Raw genomic sequence first — 21,073 nt, 5'->3', positions numbered from 1 at the left:
ACATATTTAAAATGGCCGTATTGTGACTCCTATTGCGCTTTAATTTTTTCACCTACGGCGTCGTATGGAGCGTCTTTTTGCGTCATGATCTCTAGTTTTTATTAGTAACATTTTTTTCTAGATCAAACGTGATGATCGCATATATATATATAATATATATATATATATATATATATATATATATAAACAAACAACAGCACTTGTTTGAATTTTTTATATGAAATAAACACGATTTTCACTATACGGAGGTGCCGCGAATCCTGATTTATATATATATATATATATATATATATATATATACACATATATATATATATACACACACACATATATATATATATATATATATATATATATACACATACACACAAAAAAATGGCATTAAAAAAATAAGCAATCTATGCGTTTTTTGCGCTTTTTTCACGCCGTTCAGCGTGTGGGAATAGTATTGTTTAATTTTAATAGATAGGACAATTACGCACGCTACAGTAAATAATATATTAATTAACTTTATTACTTTCTATGTGTTTTATGTATGAAATGGGAAGGGGGGGTGATTTTCACTTTTATTGGGGGAGGGGCTTTGGGGCATTTTGTAAAACTTTTATTGATTTATTTTTTTACACTTTTATAGTTCCCTTAGGGAACTATCACATTCATATATTGGATAAGTAACACTGATCCCTGCTATGCCATAGCATTGCAGGGATCAGTGTTATCTGTGATCTTCTGATTCCGCCTGCCTGTGGCCTGTGGCAGGCTGAATCAGATAACCGATCCGAGGACTGCACGGAGGAAGGTAAGAGACCTCCGGCAGTCAGGAAATGCAATTGTTACAGACAAGCTGCGGGGGTCCCGATCGCTAAATGACCGGAGATGCTCCGGTCACTTATACTTAAACGCTGCTGTCGCTGCGTTAAAGGGGTTAATGGCGGGCAGACGCGTAACCGCGGCGGCCCGCCATTGAGGGTGAGGGCCTGGCTGCAAATAGCCGCGCCAGGGCGTACATTTACAACCTCTTGCTTTAAGGCCCAGGCAGTGGGCCCATACAGATACAGTTAGTGTATACAAAAAGAAATATATTAGAGCGACTCTGTATCCACAATCTGCCCCCCCCCCCCCAAATCACTTGTACCGTCAGATAGCTTTTAATCCAAGATCTGTCCTGGGGTCCGTTCATCAGGTGATGCAGTTATTGTCCTAAAAAACAAGTTTTAAACTTGCAGCCCTGTGTCAAACGGCCGTGGCCTAGAGTATATGTGCCCCAACTTTGCACCAGCCCTCCGTCCCTCCTGCCCACGCTCCTCATCATTAGGAATGCCACTGGCAGGATTTTTCCTATTCCTCTGCAGTGAACACTGCACAGGTGCCTTAACGATCCAGCCATGTGCAGTATTCACACAGCTGATGAATAGGAGACAATCTGCCTGGAGCATTCCTAATGATGAGGAGGGCGGGGAGGAGGGACAGAGGGTGTGCCAGCCTAATGCATAGTCACTCTAGGCCACGCAAATTTGGCACAGAGCTGCAAGTTTAAAACTTGTTTCTAGGACAATAACTGCATCACCTGCTGAACGGACCCCAGGACAGAGCTTGGATTCAAAGCAGCTATCTGAAGGTACAAGCGGTTGGGTCAGATTGTGGATACAGAGTCACTAAGATCTCAGATCCTGTTTTTGTTTTCTGTGTGGATTCCTTATTTTAATAGTTTTTAATCACGCATGACAAAAATAAATTATATGCTTTTTTTATTGAAATGATTTGGTCCAACTCTTTTTTTCTGAAGATTCTGTTGAATAAAAAAAAATTAGATTAATAAAAAAGCAACAAAGGAAGTCCATCAGAATGGAGACCAAAAATAACATGAGCAGCACTGAAGTATATTATGGCGTATCAAAAAATCGTATTAAGATGTATCTTCTCTTGCAACACATGGTTACTTTTGTGCTTTTGTCTTTCTAGCACTCTCTTTGATCACCGACATTCGGGCAGACAAAATAGATCAGAAAAGCATCACGTTATCTTGGCAGGAACCGACGTTCCCGTTCATCAACAATACAGAGTACGAGATCAAGTACTATGAAAAGGTATTTTGCACCTTCTTTATTTTCTTAGATGTATTGTTAACTGTTGAACTAGTAATGGAAGGAAATCATAAGCAATGCTGTTGGATTAGCACGTTACCTAATTGTTATGGAATTTACTTTTCTAAACCTACTGTATTCCTGTAATGGCTGAGGATGTGGATCCATTAGCCCACGGCAAACGACGGAAAAGCCGGACCAGGGAACGGAATCTAAGGAGCCACTGGCTGTCACCAGAATCTGTAGCAAGGAAGGTTGGGTTTTCTACGGCAGGCGACTTCCAGATCGCTACCCTGGTTTGGTTTTTTTTGTGGTGGAGGGCAACGTTCAATAGAAAGCAAAGCAGACAGGACACAGCCAGGATCAGCAGCAGGGACAATGCAATGGACAGGAACAGGATTAGAAAAACGGGCAGGTACATGTTTAGGAATCGAGCAGGAACATGGTCAGGACACACTTTAATGGGGTAGGAACAAAGAGGCTCCAACAAAGGAAGAGAGCAGGACATAAAATATATATATGCACCCGGGCTGCAAAGTAGCAGCCAATTATGGGATCACTAGCCCTTTAAATTTCACCAAGCCAGTGCGCATACGCCCTAGGTTTCAGGGACACATTCTTTGACAAAGAGGACAAGCAGGAGGGGGAAGAGGTGAGAGAGGCTGCGAAGGTACCAAACTGAAGGCTGCAGAGTGAAAGGCACAAGGAAGGCCACAGACTACGGGTTGTTGCTGAATCTGGGACAATGTCAAAGTTTTAAGGAACACAATACAATTTTAACCTCTTCGGGCCACAATACGATACGGTATATAAGCGTTCCTGACTTCAGGGGCTGTATTGTGGCTGGGGCAGGGGATAATGACAGGCAGATGCAATCCTGCAGCTGCCTGTCATTAACCCCTTAAACTCTGCAATCTTTAGCAATCGTGGCATTTAAGTCAGTGACAGGTTAAGCACCTGTCACTGACTGATCAGGACCCAAACAGCCATGCGGTCACATGTACCGATGGGCAGGGGTAAGCCACTTACCTCCGTCCTGTCGGATGGGCGATCTGTCTGCTCTCAGGAGACCATTATAAAAATAAAAATGTATATTAAATAAATAAATTACATATAGTAGCATGCAAAATTGTCAGATCCAAGGCCTAAGTGAAAAAAACTCAATCAGTATTGCTGATTTTTTTTTAATTATATAGTACAAAAAAAAATTATAAAAAGCAATCAAAATTTTTCTTTTACACCAGTATGATGCTAATAAAAAGTAAAGATCATGGCATAAAAAAATGACACCCCAACCAGCCCTTTAGGTGGAAAAATAAAAGTGCTATGGCTCTTAGAAGGCGGGGAGGAACATTGCATTAATTTGACCCGGACACCAAGAACCTTATAAACCATTATAATAATAAAAATAAAGCCACAATTTGGATTATTAAGTTGTCATAGAGACCTAAATATCCCTTTCTTATGTTGGGCAAGCCAGCCAGAGAGCTATTGAAATAAATTATATTGTCATAAAATTAACTTCACCTACGAGTATAGTCCCCCTGTTATCAAGAGTCTGATTGTTGCACGAAAACAATGCTTTTTAAAAGTAGAAAGCAATATAAAAATGTATTACAAGGAAGTATTAATAGTTCGAGACAAAGCCCTCTATAGACTTACAAGTGTTGGCAGGAAAAAAAAAAAAAGGTCATTCTCACCAAGTCATTCAAAAATCAACTGACAGAATAGCCCTGCGCAGCTTAGGCCCATTTGTATCTTCATTTTCCCGCTTTTTTTTTTTTTTTTTTTTTTTCTTCATTTATATCCATGGGATATTCCATTGGACTTTTCTAGAGATGAGCAATCCACCAGCAATGCCGTACATTCAGACTTGAGCATGCTCGAATTGCGCTCATCTCTAGCAATTTCCCATTAGTGTCATTCCTTGGCATTTTCCATATTTTCACTACGTATCAGTCTGACCAGGCTTCTGATGATGTGATCTAACTTTTTGGGTCTGCAAAACCGCGATCAAGCCAACCAAGACTTGCAGCACTAATACAGAAGCAAAACTTCAAGGGTTGTCCTATAAATACAAGTTATCCCTATCCTCGGGACAGGAGATAACTATCTGATCTTGAGAACAAGGACGCAAATCAACCAAGTCTGACATCAGAATGAAGCAATGGGATATGCCTGTTTATTAATACCATATTTGTGAAGATCAGACGTTTTGATCACTTATTTTTTTTATACATAATGTAACATAAAATCGGTAATTCACACACTTTTTTCCCTCCTTGTCTACGCCGTTCACTGTTCGCAATGACACTTGTTATATTTTAATAGATCGGACAATTACGCACGCTACGGTATATTATATGTTTATTTATTTATTTTTATATGTTTTATTTATATAATGGGAAAAGGGGGGTGCTTTGAACTTTTATTGGGGGAGGGGCTTTGGGGTAGTGTAATAATGTTTTTTACTTTTTTTTACATTTTAAGTCCCTTTGGGGGACTTTTACATACACTTGCGTGATTATTCACACTGATCACTGCTATGCCATAGGCATAGCAGTGATCAGTGTGATAGGCGATCTGCTCATTAAACCTGCCTGTGCAGGCTCAGAGAACAGATCGCCAATAGGACCGCACGGAGGCAGGTGAGAGACCTCCGGCAGTCCGTTTTAACAATCGGGACCCCCACAGTCACACTGCGGGGGTCCCGATCGGTAAGTGACACGGGACTCCCCCTGTCACTTACACTTAAACGATTGCGGCGTTTAAGGAGTTAATGACATGCTGCAGCGTGATCACGGCAGCCTGTCATTAATGGTGAGGTGCTGGCTGCTCACTGCAGCCGGCCCCCACCTCCTATGAAGGATGTATCGGTACGCCCAGGGTTGTCTAAGGGTTAATCTGCAATTCTATAGCTTCTCTGTATAATGCTGGGAGAGTTATTCTGAGATCAATTTTCTGATTAACTCACTGATTATTTCTCCCAGCATTACAAATTTGCTCCAAAGTTGAAGATAGGGATTTGTTTACATCAGCTGTCTCAGAAGGGAGGGGGAAGGAGGGGGAGACAGAGAAAAGCTCACACACAGATTTTGTGTCTTCAGCAGAAAGCAGCAGCTCAGAACTGGGGGAAGGAGATTGAATAGATAATATATAAGTATGGAAGGAATTATTAGTCTCACCATGGGCAGCAACATATCAAAAGTTATGTGTGAGTGGAATACCCCTTTAATATGACTTAGTTCTTATCAAAATGCACCCTATATAATCAGGCAAAATGTTCATAACAGCTATCAGAAGTGGTTACTAGCACTGATTTATATCCTATAAAATTCCTGGGAAGTGGACAGACATTTCATAAACATGTCTAACAACGGAATTTGGAATCCTATCAACACAACATGATTACATTAAGATAGAAACATGGGCCACTCAGTATGAATAAGTCCTTTAGTTATGCAGAACAATAAACTAATTAGCTGTGACAAGCTGTAGCTAAATCAATACTGAACCTTTCCTATTATGTATAATTGTATTTCCAAGGCATAACTGCAGATCCAATTTGAGTTGAACAAATCAAATATCGTAACTAAAGGTCTAATCATGGAGAATCATTTAGAAAATGTGATGGCCTTAATTTGAAAAAGAAAATTGCACTGCCAAACCTTTCAGTGGATTGCGCAAGGAGATGACAAATATCGTTAATGACAATCAGAGATGGAGTCAGATAGAACTTAAACTCTGTCAGGTTATGTAAAGGAGGTGTTGCTCCTGTCACCTGTAGACAGAGCTTTATAGTTTCTTTTATGCATGAAGACCAACTACTGAAATATGGAAGAGTAAAAAAAAAAATCATACTTACCTGCCGCAGACTTCTGCGCAGTGCCGTAGTTACCATAGAGGCAGGGTAGGCAGTTGCTATGGGGCCCGTGCAGGAGGGGGGCCTGGGGGAGAAGGTAAGAGCGTGTGTCCTTCTGCTTAACCCCTTATGTACTGCAGGTAGTAAGTGACCCAATGCTTACTTACATGCTGCAACACAAAAAAGGGGTTTACAAGCGCAGAAGACACTGCTCTGATAACCTCTGACCTCTGTTCTCCAGCTGCAATCAAGTAGAAAAAGGGGAAGAGCTCCATGCAGAGGTCAGGGGTTATCAGTGCACCAGCAGTAAAGCAGATATCTCCTAGTCTTCGGAACTTTGGGTCACTTACACATTGCACTGCATAAGGGGTTAAGCAGTAGGTAGTGTGCTGCTGCACCTATGTATTCAACCAGGAGGGCTCCTAATGGGCCCTTATAGGTTAAAACAGCAGACTGTCATAGCAAGCAGCCATTGGCTTTCTGCTCTGCCAGTCACTCTTGTGGTTGCAGCCAGGATTCTCACAAGAGATTTTAGTCTTTGGCCCCATCACAGAACATATACTGTATATATATATATATATATATATATATATATACACATACATACACACATATATATACATACATGCAGTGCTTTGTGTGGTGAGTAGGGGAGGGGGGCCCCTTAAAAAATTTTGTAACGCATTTAACTGTATGCGCTCTTAATTAGGAGCACATACAGTTAACTGTCCAGCATCAGCACCTGGCGCCACTTGCCTGGATGCAGGTGCAGGCCTGGGCGGCCATGCAATGCATCCAGAATTTTAAGTTTGGAGTGGTCTGGAATCTGTCATTTTCAGCATGGACACCCTTCAGGAAAAATCCATGTTACAGCATCCCTAGGGTAGGTTTACACTGCGTTTTGTACTTCCTTTAACAAATCCGTATTTAAATTGTTACTTTTAATATGCATAAAAATGGGACCAACCACATTTTTGTGTACGCAAAAAAAAAAAAAAGATCAAATCTCCTCACTCCCCCACCATCACTCCCCCACCCCCCTTTAAAAGATAAATTAAACAGTCTGCAAAAAGACAGCCTGAACCTACACTTAAAGAGGTATGCTGGGAAAAATTAACTTTTTCCCTATCCACAGGATAGGGGAAAAGTAGCAGATTGCTGGGGTCCGGCCCCTGAACCCCCCACCCCCCGACGATCCTATCGGATCCCACAGGCTCTGTTATGAATAGAGTCCTGGGTCAGCACGTGACCCGTGGTTCTATTCATTCCTATGGAGCAACAGAAAGAGCCGAGTACAGTTCCCTCCAGTCACCATGAGGAAAGTGAAATGTGAATTTTTCCTGGAATACCCCTTTAATGTCTAGCAGTTATCTACAAAATGCAGAATATAATGCATAGTATTATATACACAGTATACACTGGCAGAGACCGTTTTTTTGGTTTGTTTTTGAGTTTTTACTTTTCTATTTCTTGGATGTATCATTTTTACTATTAATAAAAAAAAAAAAAAACATTGACTTAGATGTGGTAAAATAAGTCATTTTAAAGCTATTAGATCAAATATTCTTTTCAAACATTCCACACAAAACGATGGTAGTGAGGTCACTCGCCTCAGGACAGAAACCATGTCTTCCAAATCAATTTCCTGAAACCATTATAATTTTAACATGTGTATAAAAGATAAATGTATCTACTTCTGAAATTGACAGATGGCGTGAACTGGGTTTTCCTGGAAAATGAATGACTTTTCTGCTGGATGGCAGCCACTATGGATATGCACAGTCTTATTCCTTGCCCTTTGTCTTGCATATAGCATATAAACTTTTTGACTTTTGTATCCACAATATGTCAATTAGACTTGTGACAAATTGAAATGCTGGCAGGTCAGAACCTTGTTTTCAGAGGAAGGTAGTACTGTGCATTGATTTTGTAACCTTTTAGTCAGCAAAACTATTTTTTCCACGAGTTAAAGTCAATATTAAAATATCTAAGAACATTAATTTTCTTGATTGTAACAAACGCTTAAGGAGAAGCTACTGCATATCAATGAGTATTTCATTTTCTACAAGGTCTTACTTAAAGGAGAAGTCTGGCCAATTTTGATCAGGAGTAGGCACTTACCTCAGTGAGTGGTGGGACTGGCCTCGGGACCCCCGCTAGAAAGGATTTTCCCCTGAGTTGTGATGATGTTATGGCGGGAAAATGCCTGTCCTGACTGATAGACTGGCGGCTCAGCCAATCAGTAACTGATTCCCGCCCCACCATCAGCCGTGAGCAGTGTCAGCTCCGGAGATCCTGTAGCCTGGCTGGGGTCCCAAGGACGGTCCGGCCGTTACCGCGGGTAAGTTCCTACTCCTCAAGTTCCCCCCTGCCGGCTGCCAGACGAGAATAGTTGTCTCACAAGGCTTCAGAGTATTGAGCACTATGGGGGAGATTCATCAAGACCGGCATATTAGTACACCAGCCTTAAATAAAGCCCTAAGAGGTGCGAACCCCTGTGACCCCTACTAATCAATAATCAAGAAGCGCTCAGCTAAGCTGTCTCCTGGATCTCAACTGAATGTTTCTCCTTGTTTGTTTTAGTGATTGGTGGTGGTCTCAGAACCCAGGCCTTAACTAAGGTTGGGTTCACACTGCATTTTTGCAGTCCGTTTAACATATCCGTTTTTAAAAGTTTACTTTTATTTTACGCAAAAATGTGGTCAACCAATTTTTGTGTATGCAAAAAAAACAAAAAAAACATCCTTTTTGATTCTTTTTTTATTATTATGGCAGTCAGTGAAAAAACTGATTGTATTGTAAAGTTCAGGTTCATCCCAACCACACCTTAACACCAAAACAGCTAAATGATTGCTGGCATTTAGCTTTTAGTGTGGTTAGCTTAGGTTTTAGTGTGGTTCACTGTAACAACCTACCCAGCCGATGAATGGCGCTGTTCCGTCTCCATCAGTGATTGGCTGAACGGGCTGGAGGTGACTGAAGACATCAGAGATGCAGAGGACACCGGGAGAGCGTGGACAGGGGGGAAGTTTTGTCTTTTAGACGTGTAGCTGTCATCTTTCCGAACTTGTTCCAATCTTTTTAAAAAGTATCTGTCAGAGCCCGAGTCGCGTGCCTTGCTCCCGCCTCTGCCAGAGCGAGTGGCTAGACTGATATTGATGCCAACAGCGTCTTTAGGGATGTGCAGGGCCGGTTGCTGAGGGAGCGCCTGCAGCGTCTCTAGCAGCCGGCCTGCTGTGATTGTGCTGTGGCCAGCCGAACGGCACAGGTGTGCTGTCATAAAGTTATAGTGACTAGCGGCTGACACCACCAGTTAAATCATTACATTCTGCTGGAGCCTCAGCTCCAATCAGTTCTGGAGCTGGGACCCTGTCCTCAGTTCCTTGCCTGCAATAGCACCTAGTTCACCGTAGAGTTACTTGACCTAGAGTTTAGCCTGTATTTGATTCCTAGTTACCAGACTTCTGCTTTGCTCTGCTTTTGATGACCCCCTTAGACACGACTCTGTCCTTCACTGCTCCTTCTGTTTTGACATGGACTTCAGACTACCCCTGATTGTGTTTGTATTGTCTTGTATTGATTTGTGTATTTTCTCAGTAAGGCCTAGGGACTGTCTACCAGTTGTCCGCTGCTAATTAGGGCAGTCGAGGCAATTAGGCAGAGACAGCGGGGCAGGTGCCAGCTTCAGGGCTTCACCTGTCCGTGTCTTCCTGTCATCTGCCTAACAGTATCTGTACCAAACCAAACTTTTTGCAAAGTTCGGAATAAATCTCTACTCAGAAAGTTTGGTTCATTTATCTCTAGATAGAAGTCTGTCCACAATAAGGAAAAGGTTCTTTATACATTTTATACGTGTAGGTTTCACTCTTTGTTTTGGTTTACAAATATTGATACAAATGACTCAAAAATAGGCCATGTTCCCGCAACATCTTTTTGGGGCCGTTTGAATAAAAAAAAAACTCCATTATTTTCGTCATTATTCCGTCGTCGTTATTTCGGTTGTTATTGTACAAATGACGGCCATCATTATGAAATAATGGCCATTATTTGGACTCAAAAGGCCATAGAACATGGAGTGGGAACATAGCCATATACTGATGGGTGATAGTGTTCTAAGTCTCTGTAGGTTGAAAGAGATTATGCTTTCATAGGACTGGATGAAAGCCTAGGCAAAACATTTGACAATATTTGTAATGGATGATGATTGAGAACCACAGTGTTACATAAACCTTGGAAATAACCCTGTTCACCTTTACAGGAAATTGTATCACTGGATTTCATATATAAATAGAAATCAAAGAGCCACAAATGTTGGTTGTGTTTCCGGCTTCAAATGAAGCAGCAAAATGATAGACTTGTCAAATTTTGCCTTGCATAAAACTTTTGAAGCAATTTACTACATCACGATTATATTTTATTTATAAAACACTTGCATATTACCCAGAACTCCACTCTCCTTTATAACCCATTCTGCAAATTAGTTTTAGAGGCACAATAGATATCTTTATTCATGTCAAGCATGATGTACAAGTCAATCTCCCACTACCCTCTCTATAAAATAATAATAGCATACCGAATACTTGCAATCGCCTGCTGGTATATAATATATATTTTAGTTGAAAGATATTACAGATAATTAATCTGAAAGATACTGTATATGGTTAAATAATAGACTGCAGGAATAGTGGAAATGCACAATAAATGAGTCATTAAAAAAAAAAACTTTTGACATGTCATAGGGAGATGTCAAAAGTTTTGATCCCACTGCAGACACCCCACCAATCGGGAGAATGAGCCAGATGAAGCGCATTTCACCCCCTGACTAGAAGGGCAGCCAGCTCTATAATAAGTCTATACAGTACGCTGCCCGGTAACTCTGATAAGAGTCTTTGGGGCTGTCGGGATTGGAATGATCGACAGCAGGGAAGTGCAGTCAACTGCCACCTTCTGATCCCTAAAGAGAAACAGATCACTGATCTCAGGGAGACCAGCTAAATGTTAACACTGCTGGCTGCTAGTGAAAGCGCTCAATGCAGTGAAGTCCTAGGTGCATTGCCCCCTGGAAAACAAATATGCAAAAGAAGAGCCTGTGGAGCCTCATTGAAGAGTCTCAAAACACAGGACTAGCCAGATATCCCTCCGGGAAGGACCCAGCCAGGGGGCGGCTCCTGTAAGGAAACCACCAAAACCACAATATTAAGTGGCCCTATAAGTCAATGTAAAGACAAGGGGAAAACCAAGGCCAGGTATCTATCCACATACAGCTGGTATCAATCCACATACCTTCTGATTCCATCTCATTCTCTTGATTAGAGGGAGTCTTACCATCTGCTGAGATCCAAATTGATCAATACTTTTAACATGTCCCTTTAACATAGCAAAAAAAGTTTGTTTGTTTTTTTTCTTAGGTATCTCAGGTACTTTTAATAAAGTAATAGGCAGAAGCGGAGAACATTCACCCCAAGGAATAGGCAAGGAATTTCAAGCGAAATCCACACTTAATTTTGCACATATTTCACTTGAAATTCCACCAGAGAAAGATCAATGGAATTTCCGCTCTGTTGTTCACTTGGTGGAATTAACATGCAGAATGTTCCACCGCAGACCCGTTTTTCGCCAAGGTATATGACATATCGATTCTGCTAGAGAAATACGCATAGAAATCATTGGGGCTTTGAATTAGCGTTTTCTGCTTGAATTTTGCGCCTATTTCACCAGAGCTGAAGAAGAGGAAATCTCAAGCAGAAAACTTTCCTCTTCAATTCCTCGCCTATTCCTCAGTGTGACCATACCCTTAGAATCAGGTCAGGTGACATCTTTAGTGCTTTATTTAAAAAAAAGTGTCTTTAAGGATAAAAAAAATTGCTTATATGTCAGTCATCCAACTCTCCCAGTTCATTGAAAGCCTTGAATTACCTGTCAGGCGACAGGTGCTTTCTTAAAAACGTGTCTGGCAGAATAAAAAATGTGATAAAACCACAGTCATCCAACTCTCCTGCTTTAATTTAACCCTGCAAAGCACCTGTTAATGTCCAAATGTACAAAGTCTGGCCCTTCTCAGGGTATGACCACTGGCAGCAGCACTGGGCCCAGGAGAGGCAGTAGTACAAGTGGTCATGGTGGTGGTTTTAGCAGCAGGCGTGGCAATAGGGTACAGTGAGTGCTGATGGGGCTACTACCTCCACCTTCAACTGGCTGTTGTAGGCCCTAATGGATCCAAAAAAGTGCTGCCGGTGTTGCCACCTTCATCTTTTTCTAGTCCCTGTGTGGTCACTTACACTATAGATAATGTGGCCAAATCTGTTACGGGGCAAGTTAGGTCTAAATAAATCTCACGCCTGTCTGTCTTTGGCCCTGTGAGGTAACTTAGACCGCAGTTACCGCTACTTTTACTACTTTAACCCTTTCCCGCACGAGCACGTAACTGTACGTCCTTGCGCAGGTGCGGGCGCCGCTTGTAGCCCGGGACCGCCGGTATTAGAGGGCACGGTCCGAACGCCGTGCCAGCTAATACAGTAATCAGATGCAGCTGTCAAACATGACAGCTGCATCCGATTACCGGATACAGCATTTCCCTGGTGTCTAGTGGCGGAGATCGGTCCTCCGGGACGTTGTCCCGGAGGAGCGATCTCCGTTACTGAAGCCGGCCGGGGATCTCTCCAAGATGGCGCCGTCCCCGACTCGGCACTCGTTTCTTTTCGGCTGCAGCAGCCGAAAGCAAGCGAGTGCCGATCTCATTGATCTTTGCTGTATATCTATACAGCAAAGATCTCAATGAGAGATCTGAGTATATATACTAGAAGTCCCCTAGGGGGAATAACCCTAACCCCAGGGGGAATAACTCTAACCCCAGGGGGGAATAACCCTAACCCCAGGGGGGGATTACCCTAACCCCAGGGGGGAATAACCCTAACCCCAGAGGGGCTTCTAGTATATGTGTATATAAAAAAAAAGTGTTGTTAATAGTAAAAAGCCCCCTCCCCTAATAAAAGTTTGAACCACCCCCCTTTTCCCAGTAAATAAATAAATAAAACATGTTTGCTATCGCCACGTGCGTAATCGCCCAAACTATTTATTAATCACATTCCTGATCTCGCACGGTAAACGGCGTCAGCGCAAAGTGCAAAATTGCGTATTTTTGGTCGCATCAAATCCAGAAAAAATGTAATAAAAAGCGATCAAAAAGTTGCATATGCGCAATCAAGCTACCGATAGAAAGAACACATCATGGCGCAAAAAATGACACCTCACACAGCCCCATAGACCAAAATATAAAAGCGCTATAAGCCTGGGAATGGAGCGATTTTAAGGAACATATATTTGTTAACAATGGTTTGAATTTTTTACAGGCCATCAGATACAATATAAGTTATACATGTTATATATCGTTTTAATCGTAACGACTTGAGGAATATGTATAACAAGTCAGTTTTACTCCAGGACGAATGGCATAAAAACACATTCCCCCCAAATAAAAGAAATGCGTTTTTTTTTTTTTCAATTTCACCACACTTGAATTTTTTTCTGGTTTTGCAGTGTACTTTATGCAAAAATTCAGCATGTCATTGCAAAGTACAATTAGTGACGCAAAAAATAAGGGCTCATGTGGGTCTCTAGGTGGAAAAATGCAAGTGCTATGGCCTTTTATGCACAAGGAGGAAAAAACGAAAACGCAAAAACGGCTGGTCCCGAAGGGGTTAAGGGTTTGTTCAGACTGTTATTAAAAACCACACTTTTTGGCACAGTTTTTCATGTGTGTTTTCAAAACTTTTTTTTTTTTTTTCTGAAAAGGGCTTTTTAATGCCTGGAACACTGCCTAGGCACTTCTATTGAAATGAATGGAACATTAAAACTTTCTTTTTTACAGCAAAAACCACATGATTTTTCACAGCAATAGAGCCCCTATGGGCCCACCATGGTAGCTGCAATGATTTAGATGTTTTGATGTGGTTCGTTTAAGGTTCGGTACTGACGAACCCCAACTTTGCATCCAAGTTTGGTGAACCTGCCCAACCGGTTTTTACACTCCGAAAAAATCAGGGAGCAGCCATCCGTTGGGTAATATATAAATTCTACATAAAAATATTCAGACAATATATCGCCTCAGTATCCGTTAAAACTCGGCCAAAATGACACGCAAGACTTCCCACTTGCAGCATGAATAGGGGGGATGGGAGTTAATGGAGTAAGACATCTCCCTGTATCCACTCTCCATTCTCACCTCATCGCTCTGCTGTAGTGCTGTGCGCTTTGTGTATTACCCACCCCATGACTTGCTGCAGGAGACTGGTAATAAAGCTGTTCCTATCGAGTAACTGTATTTCCTCACCAGAGCTCGCAGTCTGTATTATTAAGATATATTGTAACCTAGTAGAAAGAAGCATTTATTTCCCACACATTTCTCCAGTTTTAGGAGATAGATTTTTTTTTTACGTCTTGTTTACAGACAGTTTATGCGTCTTTATGCTACATATATTGTATTCACTGTATGTTGGTTTATTACATTAAAATGCAACATACGCATTTCCATAAATGATATACATGATGTTGGAAGATCGCTGCCATTCATCATACTAATCTCCATCGACCGAGCCTCGCCTTGTGACTTATTTTTTCCCATAATTCCCTCCACACTGTTAGAACTGAGGCAGGCATCTTTTGACAGCAAAATATGTTATACGGAGTGGAGAGTTCTCGGCTCTACTGGAATCTGACACATTTGATCCTCACTTGGTTTTTTTTTTAGGATTGTAAAATGTGATGTGTTGGTAACATTTCAGTTGCTTAGTGGACATACACATTTTAGGTAACTAGTAAACCAACCATTAACCCCTTAAGGACCGGGCCAATTTCCATTCTTGCGCTTTCGTTTTTTCCTCCTTGTGCTTAAAAGGCCACAGCACTTGCATTTTTTAACCTAGAGCCAGATGAGCCCTTAACTATTGCGCCACTAATAGTACTTTGCAGTGACAGGCTTAATGGTTAAAATGAGCTGCGAAACCAGAAAAAAATTAAGTGTGGTGAAAATTATTATTATTTTTTTAATTTGGGGAGGTTTCATGTTTACGCCGTTTGTCCTAAGGTAAAACTGATTATGAAAACTTGTTACGCATGTTCTTTAAGTTGTTACGATTACAAGGATATGCAACTTGTGTAACTTATTTTATTTGACAGATGAAGTGTCGGATCCTCGGGGTAGGCGGGGACCACAGGAGCCAGAATGACGGCGCTTCACGGCTTCAGGTTTAATGAAGTAAAACAATGAATTTTAATGGTCTCATAAACAACGCGTTTCGAGGCATAAATTGCCCCTTTGTCAAGTAGGAGAGACATAGTGTATCATAGGCAGAGGGTCCTTTATATATATGCCAAAGTATCTGTTTGGCAGGAAATTGTAAAACAGGTGCCGCCCCCTGGGGTCAGAGGTGACTGAAACAGATCAAATCAAATGATAACAATATACACTTGAATACAACATGATTACATTTGTTAAAAGTATAAAAGACTCTTATGTGCATACAATCACGAGTTCTATTATTTACAATAAAATAAAATAAAAGTGACATCACAGAGGTCCGTATCACATGTTCATTTTTTTGGTGGTGATTTTGAATAAACTTTATTGTGTGCACTTTTTTCTTTGTTGGTAGAGACATAATTTTATTTATAAGACAAAAGATAAAAATTACTTGATCAGTTTTTTTTATATAGTGGTTTTGAATAAACTTTATTGTGTGCACTTTTTTCTTTGTTTGTAGGGGCATAACTTTATTTATAAAACAAATGATAAAAATCACATGATCATTTTTTTCTTGGGGGGGTTGAATAAACTTTATTGTGTGCACTTTTTTATTTGTTTGTAGTGGCATAACTTTATAAAAAAAAAAAAAGGGATTAAAACATGTCTAATTAATATACATACACATGAGGTACATGTGTGCCTATGATAATGGGTAACCATAGATTAAGCTAAATAGGCTAAATGAGCTGGATAGGACTGAGTTAAAACTTTATTACGGATGGGTGGAAGGTGGTGTAAGGTAAAAGGATATTATGGCTGAGAGAATATATTAAAGGTTGATTTCCAAAGCTTCATTCAGGCCATTAGGAGACAATGTATCCAGTTTAAAGATCCAAAACCTCTCGCATCTCTTTAATTTCTGGAATTGATTTGAAGCATCTGCGGGTATATGATCAATTGGGCAGATTTTGAAGCCAGAGAAGTCATTGCTGTGGTGTATGGACGCTTGTCTTGATACGCTATGTTTCATAAACCCTGTATTTACATTATGACGATGTTTATTGATTCTTGTTCTCAGGGGCATTATAGTTCTCCCTATATACTGAAGTCCACAGGGGCAGGTGAGTAAGTATACTACAAAATCTGTTGCACAAGTTAAGTGATGTTTTATAGGAAATTTTTCTTTAGTGATTTTACTGGAGAATTGGTTTGTACATATGATGTTCTCACAGCACTTACATCTAGGGTTATCGTATTTGTTGGTTTCATTTATGATGTTAGTATTTTTAGTAGGTATTTTGGTTGGACGTAGTTTACTGGGGGCCAAACAATTTTTAAGGGTTTTTGCCCTACGGTAAATGAACCTTGGAGTACGTGGGATCTCTTTTCTGAGGATAGGATCACACAGTAGAATCTTTCAATGTTTCTTGAAGAGGTCTTCCATTCTTTTATGGTTCGAATTGAAGGTAGTGATAAAAGCTAAATTAAACTGTTTGACTTTATCTTGTTCTACAGTTGTTTTCTGTCGTGATAGTTGTAAACACTCTTCTTGCATAAGATTATTAGTTCTTCTTAGAGCTGAGTCGACTACTTTTGTAGGGTAACCTTTCGCTGCGAATCTATTCCTCAAAGTACCACATTGCGTTTCATAGTCACTATCTTTAGTGCAATTTTTTCGAATTCTCTTAAATTGACTGAAGGGGATGTTGTCCTTCCATTTCTTCAGGTGAGAACTATGATAATCCAAAAAACTATTACTGTCTACTTTTTTGAAATGTGTTTTTGTGATGACTTTCTCTTTTTCTGTTCTGAGTTCTAGATCCAAATATTCTACTTGGTCACGGGAGTACGTGGCCGTGATGGTGAGTCCCCAGGAGTTCTCGTTTAGGTAAGATACGAAATTTTTTGCTTCATCGATTGTACCATTCCATATAAGGATGAGGTCATCAATATATCGTTTGAACAAATGTATTTTCGGAAGCCAGATGGGATTGGAATAAATAAAGACTTCTTTAAAGAGGCCCATGTATAAGTTAGCATAGCTTGAGGCGAAACGTGTGCCCATGGCCGTGCCTTGGGTTTGCCTGTAGATTAACCCTTCAAAGTGAAAACTGTTGTGCGTCAAAATGTATAAAATGCTGTCTAGAATAAACTGTCTTTGTTTTTTGGGAATAGTGGGATCTCTATCTAGGATCTCCGCAATGCACTCAATACCCTTAGTGTGGGGGATATTTGAGTAAAGGGCAGATACATCTAAAGTCTCCCAAATATAATTTGAGTGCCATGGAATATTATATAATGTGTTAATAAGGGATGTAGAATCCTTTAAATAAGATTTGAGAGAGATCACATATTTTTGAAGTAAGAGATCTACATAATGGGACAGGTTGCTGCTGACTGACATCACACCTGAAATGATGGGTCTTCCTGGAGGATTTTTCTCGTTCTTATGTACCTTTGGTAGGTGGTAGAAGGTCGCTAATGATGGATTATCCGGAATAATGTATTTTTTCTCTTTTTCAGTGAGAATACCGGCTTCAAAGGCTGTATTGACCAAAGACTTTAACTCCATGAGGTAAGTATGGGAAGGGTCTGTGTCTAGTATTTCATAGTACCCTGTATCCGATAAAATATTAGATGCTTCATTCAGGTAATCACAGCGGTTTTGGATGACAATTCCCCCCCCCCCCTTTATCCGCACATCTTATAACAATATATCTATTGTCCATTAGGGTTTTTTTGGCTCTTTTTTCTTTAGCAAACAAAGAAAAAAGTGCACACAATAAAGTTTATTCATAACCACTATAAAAAAAAAAAAAAACTGATCAAGTAATATTTATCATTTGTCTTATAAATAAAGTTATGTCTCTACCAACAAAGAAAAAGGTGCACACAATAAAGTTTATTCAAAATCACCACCAAAAAAATGAACATGTGATACGGACCTCTGTGATGTCACTTTTATTTTATTTTATTTTAAATAATAGAAATCGTGATTGTATGCACATAAGAGTCTTTTATACTTTTAACAAATGTAATCATGTTGTATTCAAATGTATATTGCTATCATTTGATTTGATCTGTTTCAGTCACCTCTGACCCCAGGGGGCGGCACCTTTTTTACAATTTCCTGCCAAACAGATACTTTGGCATATATATAAAGGACCCTCTGCCTATGATACACTATGTCTCTCCTACTTGACAAAGGGGCAATTTATGCCTCGAAACGCGTTGTTTATGAGACCATTAAAATTCAATGTTTTACTTCATTAAACCTGAAGCCGTGAAGCGCCGTCATTCTGGCTCCTGTGGTCCCCGCCTACCCCGAGGATCCGACACTTCATCTACCATTCTCCATTCCCTGATCTCCTGGCTTGGGATCTTGGCATCTACCCTTGGAGCCTGGCTGCTACGGCTACTACCTCTCTCCTCACTGATCTACTACTCCTATAGACTCGAGCAAAGAAGGAACCTCGTAGCTCAGCTCACAATTGATCATGGAGTGGTAAGAGATCCAGATACATCACAAGGTAATATCATCCAACATGATATCGATCCAAATATACTTCTGAATTTATTTCACAAACTTGAACAGACTATGAAAGATGAAGTCCAACATCATCTGGACGCTATGTTTTTAGAAATTTACCTAAGAGAAAATCTTAGACTAAGACTACGCCAGGAATGTACTTTTAAAGAGGACATTGTGTTTTCCCAAGAATGGGATAACTATATGCTTTTATGCGCTAGGGGCATGTAAAGGTGAAAATCTTCAATCTTTCAGATCATCTTCTAGCAAAAGATGAAATCTCTTTATTCAGTAAAGGGTTATCCTTTTGCCCTACAGGCAAATTCGATGACTTCCAACTATTTTTAGATCTCAATTCCTTCATCCGAAAATTGACCCTAAAAAGACACTTCCAAATGGTAGACCCTCCTCCCAAAGCATCCACCCCAGCACCTAGCCCCATCTCTCCATCACAATCTCCCCCACCCATACACACCAGTCTACGTCCTGATTCCACTTTTTATCCTCTACACCATAAGGGTAACTATATAGAAACGTTTACATCAATGGTCATGTCAGACCTTCGTAAGATAAATATGGCTCCTGATAACATCCATAATCTCAATGCTAAAGAAAAAAAGAGCCAAAAAAACCCTAATGGACAATAGAGATATTGTTATAAGATGTGCGGATAAAGGGGGGGGGAATTGTCATCCAAAACCGCTGTGATTACCTGAATGAAGCATCCAATATTTTATCGGATACAGGGTACTATGAAATACTAGACACAGACCCTACCCATACTTACCTCATGGCGTTAAAGTCTTTGGTCAATACAGCCTTTGAAGCCGGTATTCTCACTGAAAAAGAGAAAAAATACATTATTCCGGATAATCCATCATTAGCGACCTTCTACCACCTACCAAAGGTACATAAGAATGAGAAAAATCCTCCAGGAAGACCCATCATTTCAGGTGTGATGTCAGTCAGCAGCAACCTGTCCCATTATGTAGATCTCTTACTTCAAAAATATGTGATCTCTCTCAAATCTTATTTAAAGGATTCTACATCCCTTATTAACACTATATCTAATATTCCATGGCAATTATATTTGGGTGACTTTAGATGTATCTGCCCTTTACTCAAATATTCCCCACACTAAGGGTATTGAGTGCATTGCGGAGATCCTAGATAGAGATCCCACTTTTCCCAAAAAACAAAGACAGTTTATTCTAGACAGCATTTTATACATTTTGACGCACAACAGTTTTCACTTTGAAGGGTTAATCTACAGGCAAACCCAAGGCACGGCCATGGGCACACGTTTCGCCTCAAGCTATGCTAACTTATACATGGGCCTCTTTAAAGAAGTCTTTATTTATTCCAATCCCATCTGGCTTCCGAAAATACATTTGTTTAAACGGTATATTGATGACCTCATCCTTATATGGAATGGTACAATCGATGAAGCAAAAAATTTCGTATCTTACCTAAACGAGAACTCCTGGGGACTCACCTTCACGGCCACGTACTCCCGCGACCAAGTAGAATATTTGGATCTAGAACTCAGAACAGAAAAAGAGAAAGTCATCACAAAAACACATTTCAAAAAAGTAGACAGTAATAGTTTTTTGGATTATCATAGTTCTCACCTGAAGAAATGGAAGGACAACATCCCCTTCAGTCAATTTAAGAGAATTCGAAAAAATTGCACTAAAGATAGTGACTATGAAACGCAATGTGGTACTTTGAGGAATAGATTCGCAGCGAAAGGCTACCCTACAAAAGTAGTCGACTCAGCTCTAAGAAGAACTAATAATCTTACGCAAGAAGAGTGTTTACAACTATCACGACAGAAAACAACTGTAGAGCAAGATAAAGTCAAACAGTTTAATTTAGCTTTTATCACTACCTTCAATTCGAACCATAAAAGAATGGAAGACCTCTTCAAGAAACATTGAAAGATTCTACTGTGTGATCCTATTCTCAAAAAAGAGATCCCACGTACTCCAAGGTTCATTTACCGTAGGGCAAAAACCCTTAAAAATTGTCTGGCCCCCAGTAAACTACGTCCAACCAAAATACCTACTAAAAATATTAACATCATAAATGAAACCAACAAATGCGATAACCTTAGATGTAAGTGCTGTGAGAACATCATATGTACAAACCAATTCTCCAGTAAAATCACTAAAGAAAAATTTCCTATAAAACATCACTTAACTTGTGCAACAGATTTTGTAGTATACTTACTCACCTGCCCCTGTGGACTTCAGTATATAGGGAGAACTATAATGCCCCTGAGAACAAGAATCAATAAACATCGTCATAATGTAAACACAGGGTTTATGAAACATAGCGTATCAAGACACGCTTCC

The 21,073-nt window shown here is 40.2% G+C and overlaps 1 protein-coding gene across 3 annotated transcripts in view; it reads left to right on the top strand.

Annotated features, from left to right (window-relative positions):
* Positions 1-21,073, top strand: part of EPHA10 (EPH receptor A10) — a 390,522-nt gene that overhangs the window by 287,716 nt on the left and 81,733 nt on the right. For all 3 annotated transcript variants that reach the window (XM_069972671.1, XM_069972669.1, XM_069972670.1), the window contains exon 4: positions 1,963-2,087. In XM_069972671.1, coding sequence (XP_069828772.1) covers positions 1,963-2,087 — 125 coding nt within the window. The remainder of the gene's footprint in view (positions 1-1,962; positions 2,088-21,073) is intronic.

Source organism: Dendropsophus ebraccatus, chromosome 5 (assembly GCF_027789765.1).
Source record: "Dendropsophus ebraccatus isolate aDenEbr1 chromosome 5, aDenEbr1.pat, whole genome shotgun sequence".
NCBI lineage: Eukaryota > Metazoa > Chordata > Amphibia > Anura > Hylidae > Dendropsophus > Dendropsophus ebraccatus.
The sequence above is the reverse complement of the archived record's forward strand: the minus strand, read 5'-3'. Positions and strand labels throughout refer to the sequence as shown.